Below are 18,187 nucleotides of genomic sequence, written 5' to 3' on the forward strand. Positions count from 1 at the left end.
CACTTGGAAGGGGATCTATGTAGGAGATCCTGGATAAAGAGAGAGAACAATGTGGAACAAAACTCAAAATCATTTGGAGAAAAAAAAAAGGGGGTGGGGGGACCAGGTTTGCTGGTCCAATAGAGCCTGGTGGAACCACTGAGACTATGGCCCCTAGCTGCCCTTCAGGTCTGGAATTAACCCACACTTGTGACTTTCAGCCAAACAAAAGACAGGCATATGAGTTGAACATTTACCTGAGATAGATACACTCCTTGGAGAGAACAATCATGGGAAAAAGAAGGGCTGTTTATGCACAGGGAGACAATTTGGGGCAGGAGTGCATGAAGGGATGGACACAGGGAATAGGTAACTATCGGAAGGAAGTGGGAGGGGAGCTGTTGCATTGTGGTAAATTGTGGTCAGTGTCATGAGACAAAGTATATGTGAACTACTGTATGGAAAGTGAATTTGCTCTGTAAATTTTCACCCAAATCACACACACACAAAAGTCCTCTTCATCTTTAAACAGCTTTGAATATTTGAAAGTTCTTCCTTAGAATGAGTTAAAATAGATCTCCCTTTAGCTTCCACTTCTTGGTAGAAGTTCTATTCTCTGTGCCACATGAAATAAGACTAACTCTTCTTTCACACCCCTTCCAAATATGTCCTTTCCCAGTGCTTTTTAACTCCGCTAGTGGTGTAGTGCCTAAGGCATTTGACTGCTAACCAGAAGTTCAAACCCACCAGCCACTCCATGGAAGGAAGACTGGGCAATCCACTTCCGTAAAGATTTAATGCCTCAGAAACCCAAATGGGGTCTCTATGAGTCAGAATCGACTCAATGGCAATGAGTTTGGTTTTGGTTTTGGTTTAGTTCCCTCAGTCCTCCTTCATGTAATCTAATTGCAGGTCATTTCACAGTCCTACCTCTCTTTCTAAACAACTCCAGTTAGTCTGTCTTCTTAAGATATAACCCCTACGCGAGAACTTATGTGAGCATGTGGCATGGAATGACAGGTTTCAAGGTTATGGATACTAGAACTCAGTGGGCATAGTATGAGGCACCTCAGGACCCACATCACACTTTCCAGATATATTTAACTTAACGCAAAAACGCACTGCCATCAAATTGGATCCAACTCCCAGCAACCCCTCCTTGGGTTTCCGAGGTGGTACCACTACAGAAGTAGATTGACCAATCTTCCTTCCAAGGAGTGTCTAGTGGGTTTGAACTGCCAGCCTTCTTGTTAGCAGTCAAATGCCTTAGGTACTACACAACCAGAGTTCCTATATTGAACTTGCTGGTGGCTAAAAGCTTACAGCTTTTTACATGACCTGCTACTAAGCCACATCTCACTCATGACCTACTTAAAGGTTGTTGGTTTTTCCTCTCAACTATAGCAGCCCTTTTAATAGAACAAAGGATTACTGTGTAGTTTAAAATAACAAAACATGTGCATCAGGATTCTATCTTTTCACTATACTTATTCAATCTGAACACAGAGCAAATAATCCAAGAAGCAGCACTATGTGAAAAAGAACACAGCATCAGGATTGGAGGAAGATTTATTAACAATCTGTGATATGCAGATGACACAACCTTGCTTGCTGAAAGTGAAGAAGACCTACTGATGAAGATCAAAGACTACAGCCTTCAGTATAGAGTACACATCAACACAAAGAACATAAAAATCCTCTGGACCAACAAGCAACAGCATGCTAAACAGAGAGAAGACTGAAGTTGTAAAGGATTTCATTTTACTTGGATCCACAATCAACACCCATGGAAGCAGAAGTCAGGAAAGCAAATGACGTGTTGCATTGGGAAAATCTGCTGCTGAAAACCCTTTTAAAGTGTTAAAAAAAAGTTCACCCAAATCACAATAAAAAAAAATTAAATAAAATGTTAAAAAAGCAAAGATGTCACTTCGAGGTGTGCTGACCCAAGCCCTGGTATTTTCAACTGTTTCATATGCATGCAAAAGCCAGAAAACGAATAAGGAAGACTGAAGAAGAACAGATGCATTTAAACTACGGAGTTGGTGAAGAAATTGACTATACCATGATTGCCAGAAGAATGAACAAATCTGTCTTGGAAGAAGTACAGCCAGAATGTTGCTCATCAGGAGGGACCCGTCCCTAGAGAAGGACATCATGCCTGGTGAAGTAGAGGGTCAGCGAAAATGAGGAAGCGCCTCAGCGAGACGGACTGACACAGTGGCTGCAACAACGGCCTCAAACACAGGACAAATGATACTAAAATAGCAACAACAGTGAGGCTGGCACAGGACCGGGCAGCGTTTCATTCTGTTGTACACAGGTTCACTACGAGTCAAAACAGACTTGACAGCACCTAATAATATAGGTAGGATTGCACTCTTAGCCCTAACATAATTCTGTGGGTTGTTGTTGTTTGGTGCCATCAAGTCAGCTCCAACTCATAGAGACCCCATGTACAACAGAATGAAACACTGCCCAGTCCTGAGTTAGCCCCACAATCCTGTCTATACCTCAGCCCATTGTTGTAGCCACTGTGTCAATCCATCTCGTTGAAGGCCTTCCCCTTTTTCACTGACCCTCCACTTTACCAAGCATGATATCCTTCTCCAGGGAATAGTCTCTTCTGACAACATGACCAAAGTAGGTGAGACAAAGTCTGGCCATTCTTGCTTCCAAGGAGCATTCCAGTTGCATTTCTTCCAGGACAGATTTGTCAGTCTTCCGGCAGTCCATGGTACTTTTAGTATTGTTTGCCAACACCACAACTCAAAAACATTAAGTCTTTTTCAGTCTTCCTTATTCATTGTTTAGCTTTCACATGCATATGAGGTGACTGAAAATACCATGGCTTGGGTTAGGCACACCTTAGTCTTCAAAGGACATTTTGCTCTTCAACACTTTAAAGAGGTCTTTTGCAGCAGATTTTCCCAGCGCAATATGTCATCTGATTTCTTGACTGCTGCTTCCATTGGTGTTGATTGTGACAACCAAGTTGGCAAAGACAGACAACTTCAATCTTTTTTCCATTTATCATGATGCTGCTTTTGTGGGTTAGAATTGGCTAATAATTCTAGTCTATTGAGGCCCTTTTATATCCCAAATGTGTCACACAGCCATTTTCTAACATTCTCAATGTTATGTTATCTGATAACTGATTAGGCTTGTCTTCTTTATTTCCATCCAAGTGAAAAATGCTGAAAATGGAGCCAAGGATGAAGTCATGTGCCTACAAATAGACGCCTCCTTCTAGACTGATATTACTTACTTTACTCCGTGTTCCTTTGGGAACTACCTTAGTTCTCTAGTGCTGCTGTAACAGTAATACCACAAGTGGATGGGTTTAACAAAGAGAAATTTACTCTTTTATAATTTAGGAGGCTAACAGTCTGAGTTCAGAACACCTGCTCTAAAGGAAGACTATCTCTTTGTGCGTCTCTTGTTCCTAGAAGGATTCCACCAAAGGGACCCTGGGTCCAAAGGACACACTCTGCTCTTGGCTCCTCCTCCTTGGCAGTAGAAGGTTCCCTTCTCAGCTCCCTTTTCCCTCATCTCTAGTGGGACAAAAGGTATTGCAGGCCACACCCCAGGGAAGCTCCCCTCACAAGGGATCAGGGCTGTGTTGGGTTTGAGTGTATCACAACCCACCCTTAATCTTAATCCTTTCACACCTGATTGGCTTATCACATCAGATCACATCATGGGTATCATTACAAATCTACCACATTATATCATAACTTCTAAACCACTGATAATCATGGCCCAGACAAACTGACAGAAATTGGAGAGGGACACAATTCAGTCCATGACAGCAACAATTATTTGATCTGATCTAGTCCACAAACCCAGGTTTTATTTATTTTATTTATCTACTCTACAAATACAACATGAGTGATCTAATGGTTTCATGTTATACTGTATTAATGGCATTCTCCTGATAAATCACATTAATATGTCTGTCAAAGAAGAAGGAGAACACCTTCCCTTTTGTTCCTAGTTGTTCCTAATGAACCCATACTAACTCCCAGTAAAATCCATGCCAATTATGCCATCCACACCACAGATTATTTATTGCTGTAAGAGAATGAAAGCTTGGACTTCTTCAAATAAAAACACACGAAGAAAGCTGTGATGGGACAATAACCTTACAATGTCAAAGGAAGATCATAGTGAAATCAGAAGGTAGGGTCTGAAGTTATTTTGGCCATAATTAGTTGAGTTTCAAAACCAATTTACTTTAAAAAAAAAAAAAAATTAAAGTAAGTTATTCATCAAGGCAGTAAATACTACCTTGGCAACCCCAGGGTTGTCAAAATGAGGGGACAGTTTTTTAGATGTTGCTTACATTTCCTGAAAGTATTTGCTTGGGTTCCTCACCTGCTGTTTTATGCTAATTTCTATAAACACAGATTAACAGAGATGTGAGTCAATCTTACCTCCAGTCAGGGGGTCACAATTGCCCAACTGGCCATGGCTGTTACAATTGCATGGCTGGCAGCTACCTCCAAATTTCTGTGGATTCCCGAAATATCCTGGTGCACACCTACACATGATATAGGAAATAGGAGAAACACTCAAATAACTCATCATTTCATTGACCCAATTTTCTCAACATCTATGCCCCTGTTTGGGATATGGTAACCCTATGGGAGGCAGGCTGACATACACCTATAAGGATGTATTTGTTTCAGTAGAAGATATTGACCCCTTGAATCACAGAGGTGAAAATGGAAGGCAGGCAGAGACTGTTCTTTTCCTCTTTGACACAAGGCTACAGACTATTCAAATCTTCCTTGAACTGAATGACAAGTGAAAAAAATAGACACAGGACAAGGGCTTTGATCAATAGAGAAATCAAGGGTGACTGAATTTTATATAAGGGCTGTGTGCCTAAAGATATCACATAATTAAAATATTGCTTAAGAGAAATTGCCTCAGAAGAAATAAAAAGCAAGATTCATGTAATCTTTAATTTTTGCATGAAGTGGGACTTTATTTTTATTTTCTATTGCATTTCAGGGAGCTCTGGTGGTATAGTGCCTAAGGCATTTGACTGCTAACCAGATAGCTGGGAGTTCAAACCCATCAGCCACTCCTCAGAAGGAAGATTGGACAATCTACTTCTGTAGAGATACCACCCAGGAAACCCAAGGAGGGGTCGCTATGAGTCAAATCGAATTTCAACTGAAATTATTTCTATTGAATTATTCTCTTAATTCAAATTTGCATGAATTGTGACAGTGCTGCATATAATGGGCTTAAACAACTTGGAGGATAATTATAGCTGCTACCCTTCATCTGGAGTCTTTAATATTTTAGACAATTTAATGATAAGAACCCAGTTCCTCATTCACAAGCTTTAAGCTTGATTCTCAGATTCCATTAAAAACATATTAGCATTGTTTGGAATTAGGATGTAAATTAAAAATTTATCTGTCTGAAAATAACAAACACTGGCAAGGATGTGGAGAGATTGGGACTCTCATACACTGTTGGTGGGACTGTAAAATTATACAACTACTATGGAAAGCAGTACGGCAATTCCTTAAAAAGTTGGAATTGGAAATATCATTTGATCCAGCCATTCCATTACTAGGTATATATCCAAAGAAGTGAGAGCCAGGACAAGAACAGATATTTGCACACCCATGTTCATCACAGCACTATTTACAATAGCAAGAAATTGGAAACAACCTAGGTGCCCATCAACAGAAGAATGGACAGCCAAACTATGGTATATACACACAATGGAACACTATGCAACACTAAAGAATAATGTAGATTCTACGAAATACCATATAATGTGGATGAACTTGGAGGACATTATGCTGAGTGAAATGAGTCAATCACAGAAGGACAAATACTGCATTAGTCCATTACTGTAAAAAATAAAGGAAAGGTTTATATATGGAAGGAAACTTTCTTTGTTGGTTACCAGGGATGGGAGGGAAGGAACACTGCTAGACAGGTAGAGACAAGTATTGATTTGGGTGAAGGGAAGAGCAATGTACCAAATGTGAGTGATCAGCACGGTGGCACTGAGAAAAAGGACAATGTAGAGAGGTGGGTGGGAGGTACAGACAACAAAGATGAACCCTTTTGCACATATAGTATTGCACTGTCAGTGAAGACAAACACTGATCTATGGGTGGACAGATAGGTGACAGGCTGAATGATTAGGTATGTGTGGTAATTCAGTTTTTGTGTCAACTTGGCTGGGGCTGGTTGAAAGGCTGAGGAGCTGGATGTAGTATTTCCCATGATGAGACTGGTAATCAACTCCATGGTGGAATCTACTGTTAGCAGCTGAGTAGCTGCCTTAGGGAATGTGGTCTGCTTCCTGTATATAAGCAGAAGCCTTGGGGAATGGTCTCTAGCATATAGAACCCTTGGACCCTGCATGTAGTCGTATTGTTGTTCAGCAGCCTGCCATGCTCTGCCAACCTTGGGACTTACAATGGGCTTGAATTAATGGCCTGCCATGTGGTTTGGTAACATATGGACTGTGCCATTTTATTTGTCAACCTTGGGCTTGTCAGCCTCAGCAGCCAGCAGCTGCCTGAGTGAAGAAAAGCTTCTAGCTTCAGTGGGATGGGAGCAGGAGGCAGAGCTGAAGTCCAAGGTGGAGGGGCTTTCACACAGCCTCTAGAACCTGACACTTTGAACTCGGACTTCTAGTCTCCAAACAGTAAGATAATAAACTCCTGTTCGTTCAACCCATCCCATTTGTGGTATATTCCTGTCAGAGTGGCACTAGGTAACCAGAACAGAATATGGTACCAGGAGTGGGGTGCTTCTCTGGTAGATGCCTAAAATGTGGAAACAGGAGTGGAGTGCATCCTTGACCCCAGACCCTGGCAGAGAGACCCCAGCATATGGCATGACAGATGGCAGGAGAAGAACTGAGAGAACCATCATGAGACAGTGACAGCCTTACCAGCCAACGGAGGAGAAAGCTTGATGCCTTTGGTTAGGTGGCTAACCGGTGGAGTGGGTTGCCTTCGGGCATTAATTGGTAGAAAAGACGGAGATGAAATGGAGTATCAGGTTGGCTGGTCCATGGAGCAAGAAAGCTGAGTGCTTTTTGGGCAGGAAGATTTCCTCTGGAATGGGTTGCCTTTGGCATTAATCAACAGAAGCAGAGAGACTAAAGAAACAGAAAGCAGAGCTGCCTCAGCCTCGAGGGTAGGACCACAGTCTTTGGGGGTGGAACCACCACAGACCCCTAGGTTTCAAAGAGCCAGACCTTCACCAACTTGGTTCTGTAGTGTGGGGCTGCTCGTTCATGTGAGCCAGTGGGACAGAGCCACAGCTGATACCCAAGAGTGAGGGGGCAGGGCTGCTATGCCCAAGAGGGAGAGGAATGGGGTCCGCCAGGCCCAGGAGGTGAGGTCGCCACTCAGGAACTAGGGGATTAGAGCCACCCAGTGAAGGAGAGCTGTACAGATGCCACCCAATGAAGATCTACACAGGTGCAAAGTTGACAAGGAGTGGAATTGTGGTAGTTAAAGTTGTATGTCAACTAGCTTGGGCCTGGTTGAGTGGCTGGGCAGCTGGTGGAAATTATTCCCCATAATGAGACTGACAATCAACTCCATGGTGGGATCTACCACAAACAGCTAAGTAGCTGCTCTGGGTATGTGGTTTGCTTCCCGTATATAAGCAGCAGCTTTGGGAATGGTCTCTAGCTTATGGCATGCTTGGACCCTGTATGTAGCCATGTCATTGTTCAGTGGGCTGCCATGTTCTGCTGACCTGGAGACTTAAAATGGACTTGAATTAATGGCCTGCCATGTGGTTTGGTAACAGTGGGACTGTGCCTTTTTACTTGTCAACTTTGGGTTTGTCAGGCTCAGCAGCCAGCAGCTAAGTGAAGAAAAGCCTCCAGCTTCAATGGGCCAGGAGCAAGAGGCAGAGCTACAACCCAAGATTGGGGGGCTTTCACCCAACCCCTAGAGCCTGGCACTTTGAACTCTGACTTGAAGCCTCCAAACTATAAGAGAATAAACTCCTGTTTGTTTAAGCATCCCATTTGTGGTATATTCTTGTTAGAGTGGCACTAGGTAACCAGAACAGTATGTCTATGCAGGGAGAAGAAGCTCTGGTAGCATAGTGCCTAAGGCACTTGACTGCTAACTAGAAGGCTGACAGTTCAAACCCACCAGCCACTCCTTGGAAGGAAGGTTGGGCGATCTACTTCCATAGTGATACTGCCTCAGAAACCCAAGGAGGGGTCACTATGAGTCGGGTCTGACTCAACAGCACATAACAACAACAACATGCAGAGAGGAGTGTGCCCATGACCATGTATAGGGTTGTCAGACAGTATTTCTATAAGTATATTTGTATGTTCTGTAAGAATTCTCAGGTATGTAGTAGAGCTGACAAGGAACAAGGTTCTAGTCACTTCTAGGCCACCTAGGTAGCTGGCCCTGTGGGCTCAGGACCATGGTTACAGGGGACATCAAGCTCAATTGCTTTAATGTATTAAACAAAAACATTGTTCCACATCCTACTTTGGCAAGTAGCAACTGGAATCTTAAAAGCTTGCAAGTGGCCATCTAGATGCAACGATAGGTCTCTCCTCGTCCAGAGCAAAGAATAATGAAGAAAACTAAAGACTCATGGAAACAGTTAGTCCAAGGGACTGGTACACCATATGATCCTCAGCCTATAAGACTATGAGACCAGAACTAGATGGTGCCCAGCTACCTCTATCTACCACTTGGAGGGGTGTCTATGTAGGAGATCCTGAATAGAGGGGGAGAACAATGTGGAACAAACTCAGTCATTAAAAAAAGGGACCAGGTTTGCTGGTCTGATAGAGCCTGGTGAAACCCTTGAGACTATGGCCCCTAAGTTGCCCTTCAGGTCTGGAATCAAACCCACTCCGTTGGCTTCCAGCCAAGCAAAAGATAGGCATAGGAGCTGAATATTTACATTAGGTAGATACACTCCTTGAAGAGATCAATCACGGGAGAAGAGAAGGGCTGTGTATGTACAGGGAAACAGCCTGGGTGTGTGTGGCAGGAGTCCATGGGTGGGAAGGACACAGGGAAAAGGTGCCTATGAGGAGGAAGTGGGAAAAGAGCTGTTGCATTGTGGGAAATCACAGTCAATGTCATGAGATGAACTATATGTGAACTGCTGTGTGGAAAAATGAATTTTCTCTGTAAACTTTCACCCAAATCACAATAAAAATTTTAAAAAAGGAAAAAAAATATATCTGTCTAATAGTGAAATTCTACACCTCTCCCCCCAAATACTCTTGTTGTTAAATTTATGTGTGATGACACTTGTCATGACTGAAAATTGATCAAATCAAAGCACTATGGTATTTGACTCTCTTCCGCAAATTCAAGCTTTTTATCAAGGAACTGCAAAGCAATTTAAATATGCTTTATCAGTGGAGACACTGGTGATATAGTTAGTGCAAAGGACACACATTTTAGATCAGGAAGTTCTTAGTTATAGATTCCTGCCTCTACCACTTATTACTAGTTGTGTGATCTCAGGCTGGTGTCTTAACCCTTTGAACTTCAGTTTCTTTATCTCCAACCCTGCCCCGCCCCCACAAAAAAATGTAAACTCTATGAAGTTATAAATTATTTGGCTGTTTTGCCCACTGACATATCCTAGCACCTGGGAGACTGCCTGCGACATATTAGCTGCCAGCTATTTCTTAAATAAACGAGTGAATGAATAAATGAGTGATCAGACTAATATCTTTCTGGTTGACAGATATGAGATAATGTAGAAATGTACCTAGCAAAATGCCTGCACATAAAATAGAAACAGCAGTGAGACAATGCACATAACAGACACTCAGTAAAAGGTAGCTCTTATGATGAGGATGTCCCTGGGTGGAGCAAAGGGTTAACAGTCGCTGCTAACCTACAGACTGGAGGTTTCAGTCTTCCCATAGATACCTCAGAAGAAATGCCTGGTGATCTGCTTGCAAAACATCAGCCACTAAAAAACTCTATGGAGCACGCTTCTAGTCAGACACACATGGGGTAGCCATGAGCCAGAGTTGATTCAATCGATGGCAACAGATGGGGTGGTGATCATTATAAAACATGTTGTTGTTGTTGTTGTTTGCCGTCGAGTTGACCCCGACTCATAGCGACCCCTCCTTGGGTTTCCGAGGCAGTATCACTACGGAAGTAGGATTGCCCAACCTTCCTTCCGAGGAGTGGCTGGTGGGTTTGAACCGCCAGCCGTCTGGTTAGCAGGCAAGTGTCTTAGCCACTATGCTACCAGAGCTCCCATTATAAAACATAGTGAAATATTAATTTTATGTATGTGTATAACTTGGTATCACTTTGAATTACTACATTTCGGAAAGTAGACAGGAAGCAGACAACTGTGGATCCCCTAATCATAGGGAAGGCAACTAAACTGAGGTGGCTTATCTTAGCCTCCTGCACAGGCTGGTAATATATTAATAATAGAGCTTTGTTTTGCTTCCTGTGACCGGCCTCTTATTCTACCTAGCAAACCATGCTACGCAGAAGATCTATGTTTTAAAACAATTTTTAAAATGTCTCACCTAGGTATAAACTTTCTATGTAACAGATGCATAATTATACAGTACCTTATACAAAAGTCACATAAATACTCAGGAGGTTAGGTTTGACTGCTTCCCTATTCTTGCAAGCATTTAGCACTGATCATAAGAAATAACTGGTTCCCTGATTATCATTTTATGACAGTAAATAAACATAGTGAACTGAAAGAAAATTTGCTGATTTCACTGGTGACATTAGTACAACAAATAAAGAGTGGAAAACACATTTGTCATCTGTGGCTCTAAGCGGCTGAGGGAGAAAAAGGCCATAAAAAGCTTGGTATGAGCTGGGAACCTTTTCCTATATCCTTCCTCCAGGTTGCTGTCCCCACCTCTACCCAGAGAGATTCCCTGTACATATTCCTACTCTTCATCCCATATCACCCTGGTATTTATCAATGCTTAGTTAATGACAAAGGCATAGTAGCATAGTGGATAAAGCATTTGGCTGTTAACCAGAAGGTCAGTAGTTCAAGCCCACCAGCTGCTCTGCAGAAGGAAGATGGGGCAATTTATTTCTGTAAAGATTTACAGCCTCAGAAACCCAGTGGGGATCGCTATGAGTTGGAGTTGACTCAATGGCAGTGAGTTTAAGCTGAGTTAATGACAAGGTCACAGAGTTCAGCCAGAAACATTTAGTAAATGTTTAACAAATGAAAAAAAATATATCATCAAAATGATATTTACCTATGAAAGTATTTTTTTTACATTTTAAAAACAATAGCTTGCTTTCTTAAGACATTAAATGTAACAAACATAAGCTGAGATAACCGTTACTTAACAATTTCTTTGCTTATCAGCTGCCTGCCAATAGGATGTTTCATGAAGCCTGCTACTGTCTTGTGCTTCATTGTGAAGAACCATAAACAGGATTAAATTAGAAGCTGACTCAACAGCAACTAACAACAACAACAACACAGAAGTGAGTCCTGTAACATTTTAAATTAGTGCCTGGAATACCTTCCCAACTCGGCCTGCCCCACTCATCCTCCCTGTCTCAGTGTAGTGGCCTTTTCCTTTCCTTACCCTTCAAGGCTGGTTGGATGCTCTCCTATTGCAGCCTGACTTAGCTCTGTGAAGTTATCTCTTGCTGTCTGAGTGGGTTATTGTTACATCTGTTTACTACTAGACTGTAAAACCCTTGGAGGAAGAGACTATGCTCTGTTAGCTGTGGTGCCTCCAGTGTTTAGCACAGTGCTAGGCAGATACTAGGAACGCCATACATTTTTTCATTAAAAAATGAATGAATAATAGATGTGAGGCAAGTGTGGGAAATGTTCCTCTTCCTGAAATGAAAAACAGAAAAGAGAAGACCCTGCAATAGCTCCCTTTAGCATAGGAGAGTTTCCAGACTCCCTAAGCACTGTTCAGAGTTCCCCATAACCATTCCTTGCCTTCCCCAATCTGGCAGGTATCCTCCACCCTTAGGGCTTTCTTGCATTACTTCTCCCACCCAGCTGGCCTTCCACCTTCACTTTCCAGCTCCACTGGATTTTAGTCATCTCGTAGATCTACCTAATTCCACCTTGTCCATAAAACATTTCAGATAACAATGATCTAATCAAATTAAATTTCTGTCTTTTGAAATTTGATAAAAATGCTTCTAAGTTTATCCAGAAAAAAATCAGCATGTCACAATCATTAAGGAAAAATATTGTATTGAAGAGGAGTGGGTCACATTCATCATCAAAAAGAACATTTCAAGATCTATGCTGAAGTACAATGCTGTACAAGGAAGACCAGTTACTATAATGATCATTCAAATTTACACATTAACAACTAATGCCAAAGATGAAGAGATTTTACCAACTTCTGCAGTCTGAAATTGATCAGACATGAAATCAAGATGCTTTGATAATTACTGGTGATTGGAATGAGACAGTGGGAAACAAAAAAGAAGGATGAATAGTTGGAAAATATGGCATTGGTAATAGTAATGATGCTGGAGATTGCATGATAGAATATTGCAAGACCAGTGACTTATTCATTGCAAAGAGCTTTTTTCAATGACAATAAATAGCAGCTATACATATGGACCTCACCAGATGGATTACACAGGAATCAAATTCACTACATCAGTGAAGGAGATGATGGAGATGCTCAACATCATCAGTCAGAACAAGGCCAAGGGCCAACTGCAGAACCCAAAAAAACCAAAACCAAACTCACTACCACCAAATCAATTCCAACTCCTAGTGACCCCATTGGGTTTTTGAGGCTGTAAATCTTTATGGAAGTAGATTGCTCCATCTTCCTTCTGTAGAGCAGCTGGTGGATTTCAGCTGCTGACCTTGTGGTTAGCATGAGCTTGAGTATTTCCCATCTGAATTTTTAGAGGTCATCTCAAAAGTAGATTTGATGCATTGAACACTAATGACGAAAGACCAGGTAAGTTGTAGGATGACGTCAAGGACATCATACATGAAGAAAGCAAAAGGTCATTAAAAGGAAAGGAAACAAAGAAAAGACAAAAATGGATGTCAGAAAAGACTCTGAAACTTGCTCTTGAATGTAGAGTGGCTAAAGTAAATGAAAGAAATGATGAAGTAAAAGAGCTGAACCGAAGAGCCAAAGGGCAGCTTGAGAAGACAAAGTACAGATATATGAAATGTGCAAAGATGTGGAGTGAGAAAACCAAAAGAGAAGAACATGCTCAGCATTTTTAAGCTGAAAGAACTGAAGAAAAAATTAAAGTCTCGAGTTGCAATACTGAAGGATTCTATGGGCAAACAATGTAAGAAGTAACCAGAAAAAATGGAAAGAATACACAAAAAGAACTGGTTGATGTTCAACCATTTCAGGAGGTAGCATATGATCAAAACCCAATGGCTGTGAAGGAAGAAATTCAAGCCACACTGAAAGCACTGGCAAAAAAAACAAGGTTCCAGGAATTGAAGATGTTTCAACAAACGGATGCAATGCTGGAAGTGCTCACTTGTCTATGCCAAGAAATTTGGAAAACAGCTACCTGGCCAGCTGACTGGAAGGAACTCATATTGGTGCCCATTCCAAAGAAAGTTATCCAACAGAATGTAGTAATTATCATACAATATCATTAATATCACATGTAAGTAAAATATTGCTGAAGATAATTAAAAAATGGTTGCAGCAGTATATTGACAGGGAACTGCCAGAAATTCAAGCTGGATTCAAAAGAGGACGTGCAACAAGGGATATCACTGATGTCAGCTAGATCTTGGCTGAAAGCAGAGAATGACAGCAAGATGTTTGTGTTTCACTGACTATGCAAAGGCATTTAACTGTGTGGATCCTAACAAATTATGAATAACATTGTGAAGAATGGGGATTCCAGAACGCTTAATTGTATTCATGCAGAACCTGTGCAGAGACCAAAAGGAATAGTGTGTGGTTTAAAATCAGGAAAGGTATGTGTCAGGATTATATCCCTTCACCACACTTATTGACTCTGTATCCTGAACAAATAAAAATCTGAGAAATTGTACTATATGAAGAAGAACATGACATCAGGATTGAAGGAAGACTCATTAACAACCTTTGATGAGCAGATGATACAACAGTGCTTGCTGAAAGTAAATAAGACTTAAAGCATTTACTGGGTGACAATCAAAGACTGCAGCCTTCAGTATGGATTACATTTCAACATAAAGAAAACAAAAGTCATCACAACTGGACCAATAAGCTACAGCATTACAAATACAGAAAATATTGAAGTTGTCAAGATTTCATTTTACTTGGATCTAAAATCAACACCCATGGAAACAGCAGTCAAGAAATCAAATGACGTATTGCATCAGACAAATCTGCTGCAAAAAACCTCTTTACATTTTTAAAATGCAAAGATGTCACCTTGAGGACTAGGTTGTGCCTAACCCAACTCATGGTATTTTAATTGCTTCATATGCATGAGAAAGCTGGACAATGAATAAAGAAGACTGAAAAAGAATTGATGCCTTGGGATTATGATGTTGGTGGGGAATATTAAATATACTATGGACTGCCAGAAGAATGAACAAATCTACTCAGAAGTACAGCCAGAATGCTCTTTAGAAGGCAGGATGGTGAGACTTCATCTCATGTATTTTGTACATGTTATCTGGAGAAGGACTTTCCCATCATGCTTGGTATAGTAGAGGGTTAGAGGAAGAAATGAACACTGTCAATGAGATGGATTGACATGGTGGCTGCAACAATGGGCTCATACCCAGCAAGGATTGTGAGGATGGTGCAGGACTGAGCAGTGTTTTGTTCTGCTGTACATGGTCTCGTTATGAGTCAGAACTGACTCGACAATACCTAACAAAAACAATTTGGAGAGCATTGCCCAACCAAATATTAAAAGATATTTAGTTCTTTCAGAAATGATACAGAAGTGCTAATGGCACAGCAACCAAGTACAGGAACAAATCCAAGTATACACATAAATTTTGTACATACACATCAACTTTAGTGAACTCAAATAAATATACTTAGCAAAAAAAGAAAGGAAGAGTTCTAGAGCGAGAGAAGAAAAATGGCTGGAGCATCTTCCCCCATTTCACTTAATGAGCATTCACCCTGTGGTGAATCTGCTATTTTCCCCACTGGTCTGGTTCTTCCATGCCTCTTCTAGCATTAACATCTCACCCTGATGAGTATGCTCCTGGTGTATAACCAAATACCACGTATATCCCATGCAACATGGCCGCTGGATTATTAAGAGATGATATGTTGGGATAGTCAAAATTGTTTGAACTCTGGACAATTTTTGCCTTAAGTTGTTGATTTTAAAGGCATTTGCCATGTAAGATGCAGTGTCACCCAAAGACTATGTTCCAAAATTTCACCAAAATAAAAATGTTAATGTCAGAAACAAAACCATTAAAGTACTAAAAAGAATGCACAAACATTTATATAACCTCTTTACGTAGGATACTAATGGCTGAAACTCTAAAGGATTAAAAAAAAATGACACAACCATAATAAAACTTAGCTGCTGTGCATCTAAAATTTACAAAAACAAAATGAAAATGAAAATAACAAACTGGGAATATTTTCAACATATACGTTTAGAAAAATTCTTCTATATATAGTGAATCTGTACAAATCAATGGAAAAATAAAAGATCATTCCAAAAGGGGGAAAAAATAATGAGTAAAAGACCTGGACAGCAACTCACAAAATAAGATTTACAAGTGCTCAATAAGCCCATGAAAAAAAAAAAATTCAAACTGATTATTAAACAAAGAAGGTAAATTAAAATAAGATACAATACCATTTTCTTGCTATCAAGTTGGTAGATACTTGAAAAACTGATCAGTTTTAGTGTCTATCCAGGGCAGGGAGCAGCTCTCTTTCATGATTGTAGGAATGTAAATGGATAAAACTTTTCTGGAGGACAATTTGGTATAATGTATCAAAAGCCTGAAAAATGTGCCCATCCCTTGGCCTATGGGCCAATTATACAATTACATTTAAGGATTTAAGTATTATAGCCGTAAGGATTTAATTTTAATGTTGTTTTAAAACGGAGAACAGTGAAACTACCTCAAAAATGAATGAAAAACCCATGGCCAATGTGTGGATCCCGACTCAGGGCAGCCCCATGTGTGGTAAGGTAGGAATGTGCTCCCCGGAGGTTTCAGTGGCTGATTTTTCAGAAGCAAATCATCAGGACTTCCTTCCAAGGTGCCTTGGGGTGGATTTGAATCTCCATCCTTTGGGTTAGCAACCACAAACGTGTTATATGTTACACCACCCAGGGCTCCCAAAGACCAATAGCAGAGGATTATGGAATCTCACTGGAAATGGTTTTAGTCACTAATATGATGTCATCAAAGAATACTTATTGATAGGTAAATATATTAATATATCATTAAATGAAAAGACAAGTCAAAACATAAACAGGAATCTACTTTTGTTTAAGAACAAACTATGTGCACATGGAAACAATCTATAAGAATATACAAAAACCCACCCACTGCTGTCGAGTCCTATCTGACTCATGGTGACCCCTCCTTGGGTTTCCAAGGCAGTATCACTATGGAAGTAGATTGCCCAACCTTCCTTCCGAGGAGTGGCTGGTGGGTTTGAACCGCCAGCCTTCTGGTTAGCAGTCATATGCCTTAGGCACTATGCCACCAGAGCTCCTTAAGAATATACAGCAAAACAAAAAAACACAAACATATAGCAAGCTTTTAACAGTGGTTTTCTGTAAGCTAATGATTATTAATAGGGCTCTGTGTGAGCATGTTAAGTTGGGATGAGATGGCCTCATTGGTTCTTTGCTCATCAGTATTATATAATTTTTTTTTTACCATAAATATATATTGATTGGTTTCACAAACATTCACTGAACACCTATTACGTAGCCAATACCATGCTAAACACCAGGGATAAATAAGAAGTAAGTAAGACAGATCTAGGAATTTAGCTATCCAGAGACATAAAAGACTTATACAATGTAAATTATTAAGCACTACTACAAGAAAGGGAGCTCTGTTGGTGTAGTGGTTAAAGCACTTTACTGCTAACCAGACAGTTGGGAGTTTGAGCTCTGGTGGCATAGTGCCTAAGGCATGTGACTGCTAACTAGAAGGCTGGTGGTTCAAACCCACCAGCCATTCCTTGGAAGGAAGATTGAGCAATCTACTTCTGTAGTGATAACACCTCGGAAACCTATGGAGGGATCACTGTGAGTCAGATCCAACTCACTGGCAGTGAGTTTTGTTTTGTTTTGTTTTGTTTTACTACAAGAAGCCAAAAGAGATGTATACATAAATGGAAGGCTATCTCAGGCTCATGAATTGGAAGACTTAATATAGTGAAAACGTTAATTCTATCTAAAGTCATCTATAGGCACAACTCAATTCTGATAAATATACCAACAAAATTCTTTACTGAAATGAAAAAAAACTAATGACCAATTTTATATGGAAAGGAAAGAGACCCAGAATAGCCAAAGTAATATTAAAGAAGAACAGTAGGTGACCTCACATTCCCTGATATCAAAACATACTTTATATTTACTGTAGTAATCTAAACAGCCTGGTATTGGTTCAAGGATAGATACAAAACCAATAGAAAATAATTGAGAACCCAGAAACAAATCTATCCATTTATAGACAACCGATTTTTTACAAGAAGTCACTTTCTGTTCAGTGGGGAAGAACAGTCACTTTAATAAATGATGTTGCCAAAATTGTATATCCACTTGCAGAAAAATGAAACAGGACTCCTACCTCACACCATACACTAAAACTATCTCAAAATGGATCAAAGACCTAAATATTAAATCTAAAGCTATAAAATTCCGGGAAGAAAACTATGAGACCTATTCTTTCCATAGTTTGTAATTAGGTTAACAAGCATAACTATTAAAATGGGTAAAATAGAAGACACAATAGGTCACTGGGACATCATAAAAATTAAAAACTTATGCTCATCAAAAGACTATCAAAAGAGTAAAAAGACAACCTACAGACTGGGAAAAATCTTCAGAAATGAGTTATCTGATAAGGGCCTAATCTCTAAAACTTACAAAAAAGACAAACAATCCAATTATAAAATAGGCAATGGACATGAACAGACACTTCACCAAAGAGCACACTCAAGTGACCAGCAATCAGATGAAAAGATGCAAATCAAAACTACAGTGAGATACCATGTCACCCTGTCTAA

General features: G+C 40.3%; 1 protein-coding gene across 1 annotated transcript in view; it reads right to left on the reverse strand.

The window, feature by feature from the left end:
* Window positions 1–18,187, reverse strand: part of LAMA3 (laminin subunit alpha 3) — a 434,613-nt gene that overhangs the window by 86,480 nt on the left and 329,946 nt on the right. The window contains exon 42 of the mRNA XM_042780249.1: window positions 4,416–4,522. Coding sequence (XP_042636183.1) covers window positions 4,416–4,522 — 107 coding nt within the window. The remainder of the gene's footprint in view (window positions 1–4,415; window positions 4,523–18,187) is intronic.

The sequence above is a fragment of the Orycteropus afer genome, unplaced genomic scaffold (assembly GCF_000298275.1).
Source record: "Orycteropus afer afer isolate SDZICR_OR568_19922 unplaced genomic scaffold, OryAfe1.0 scaffold00030, whole genome shotgun sequence".
Classification (NCBI taxonomy): Eukaryota; Metazoa; Chordata; class Mammalia; order Tubulidentata; family Orycteropodidae; genus Orycteropus; species Orycteropus afer.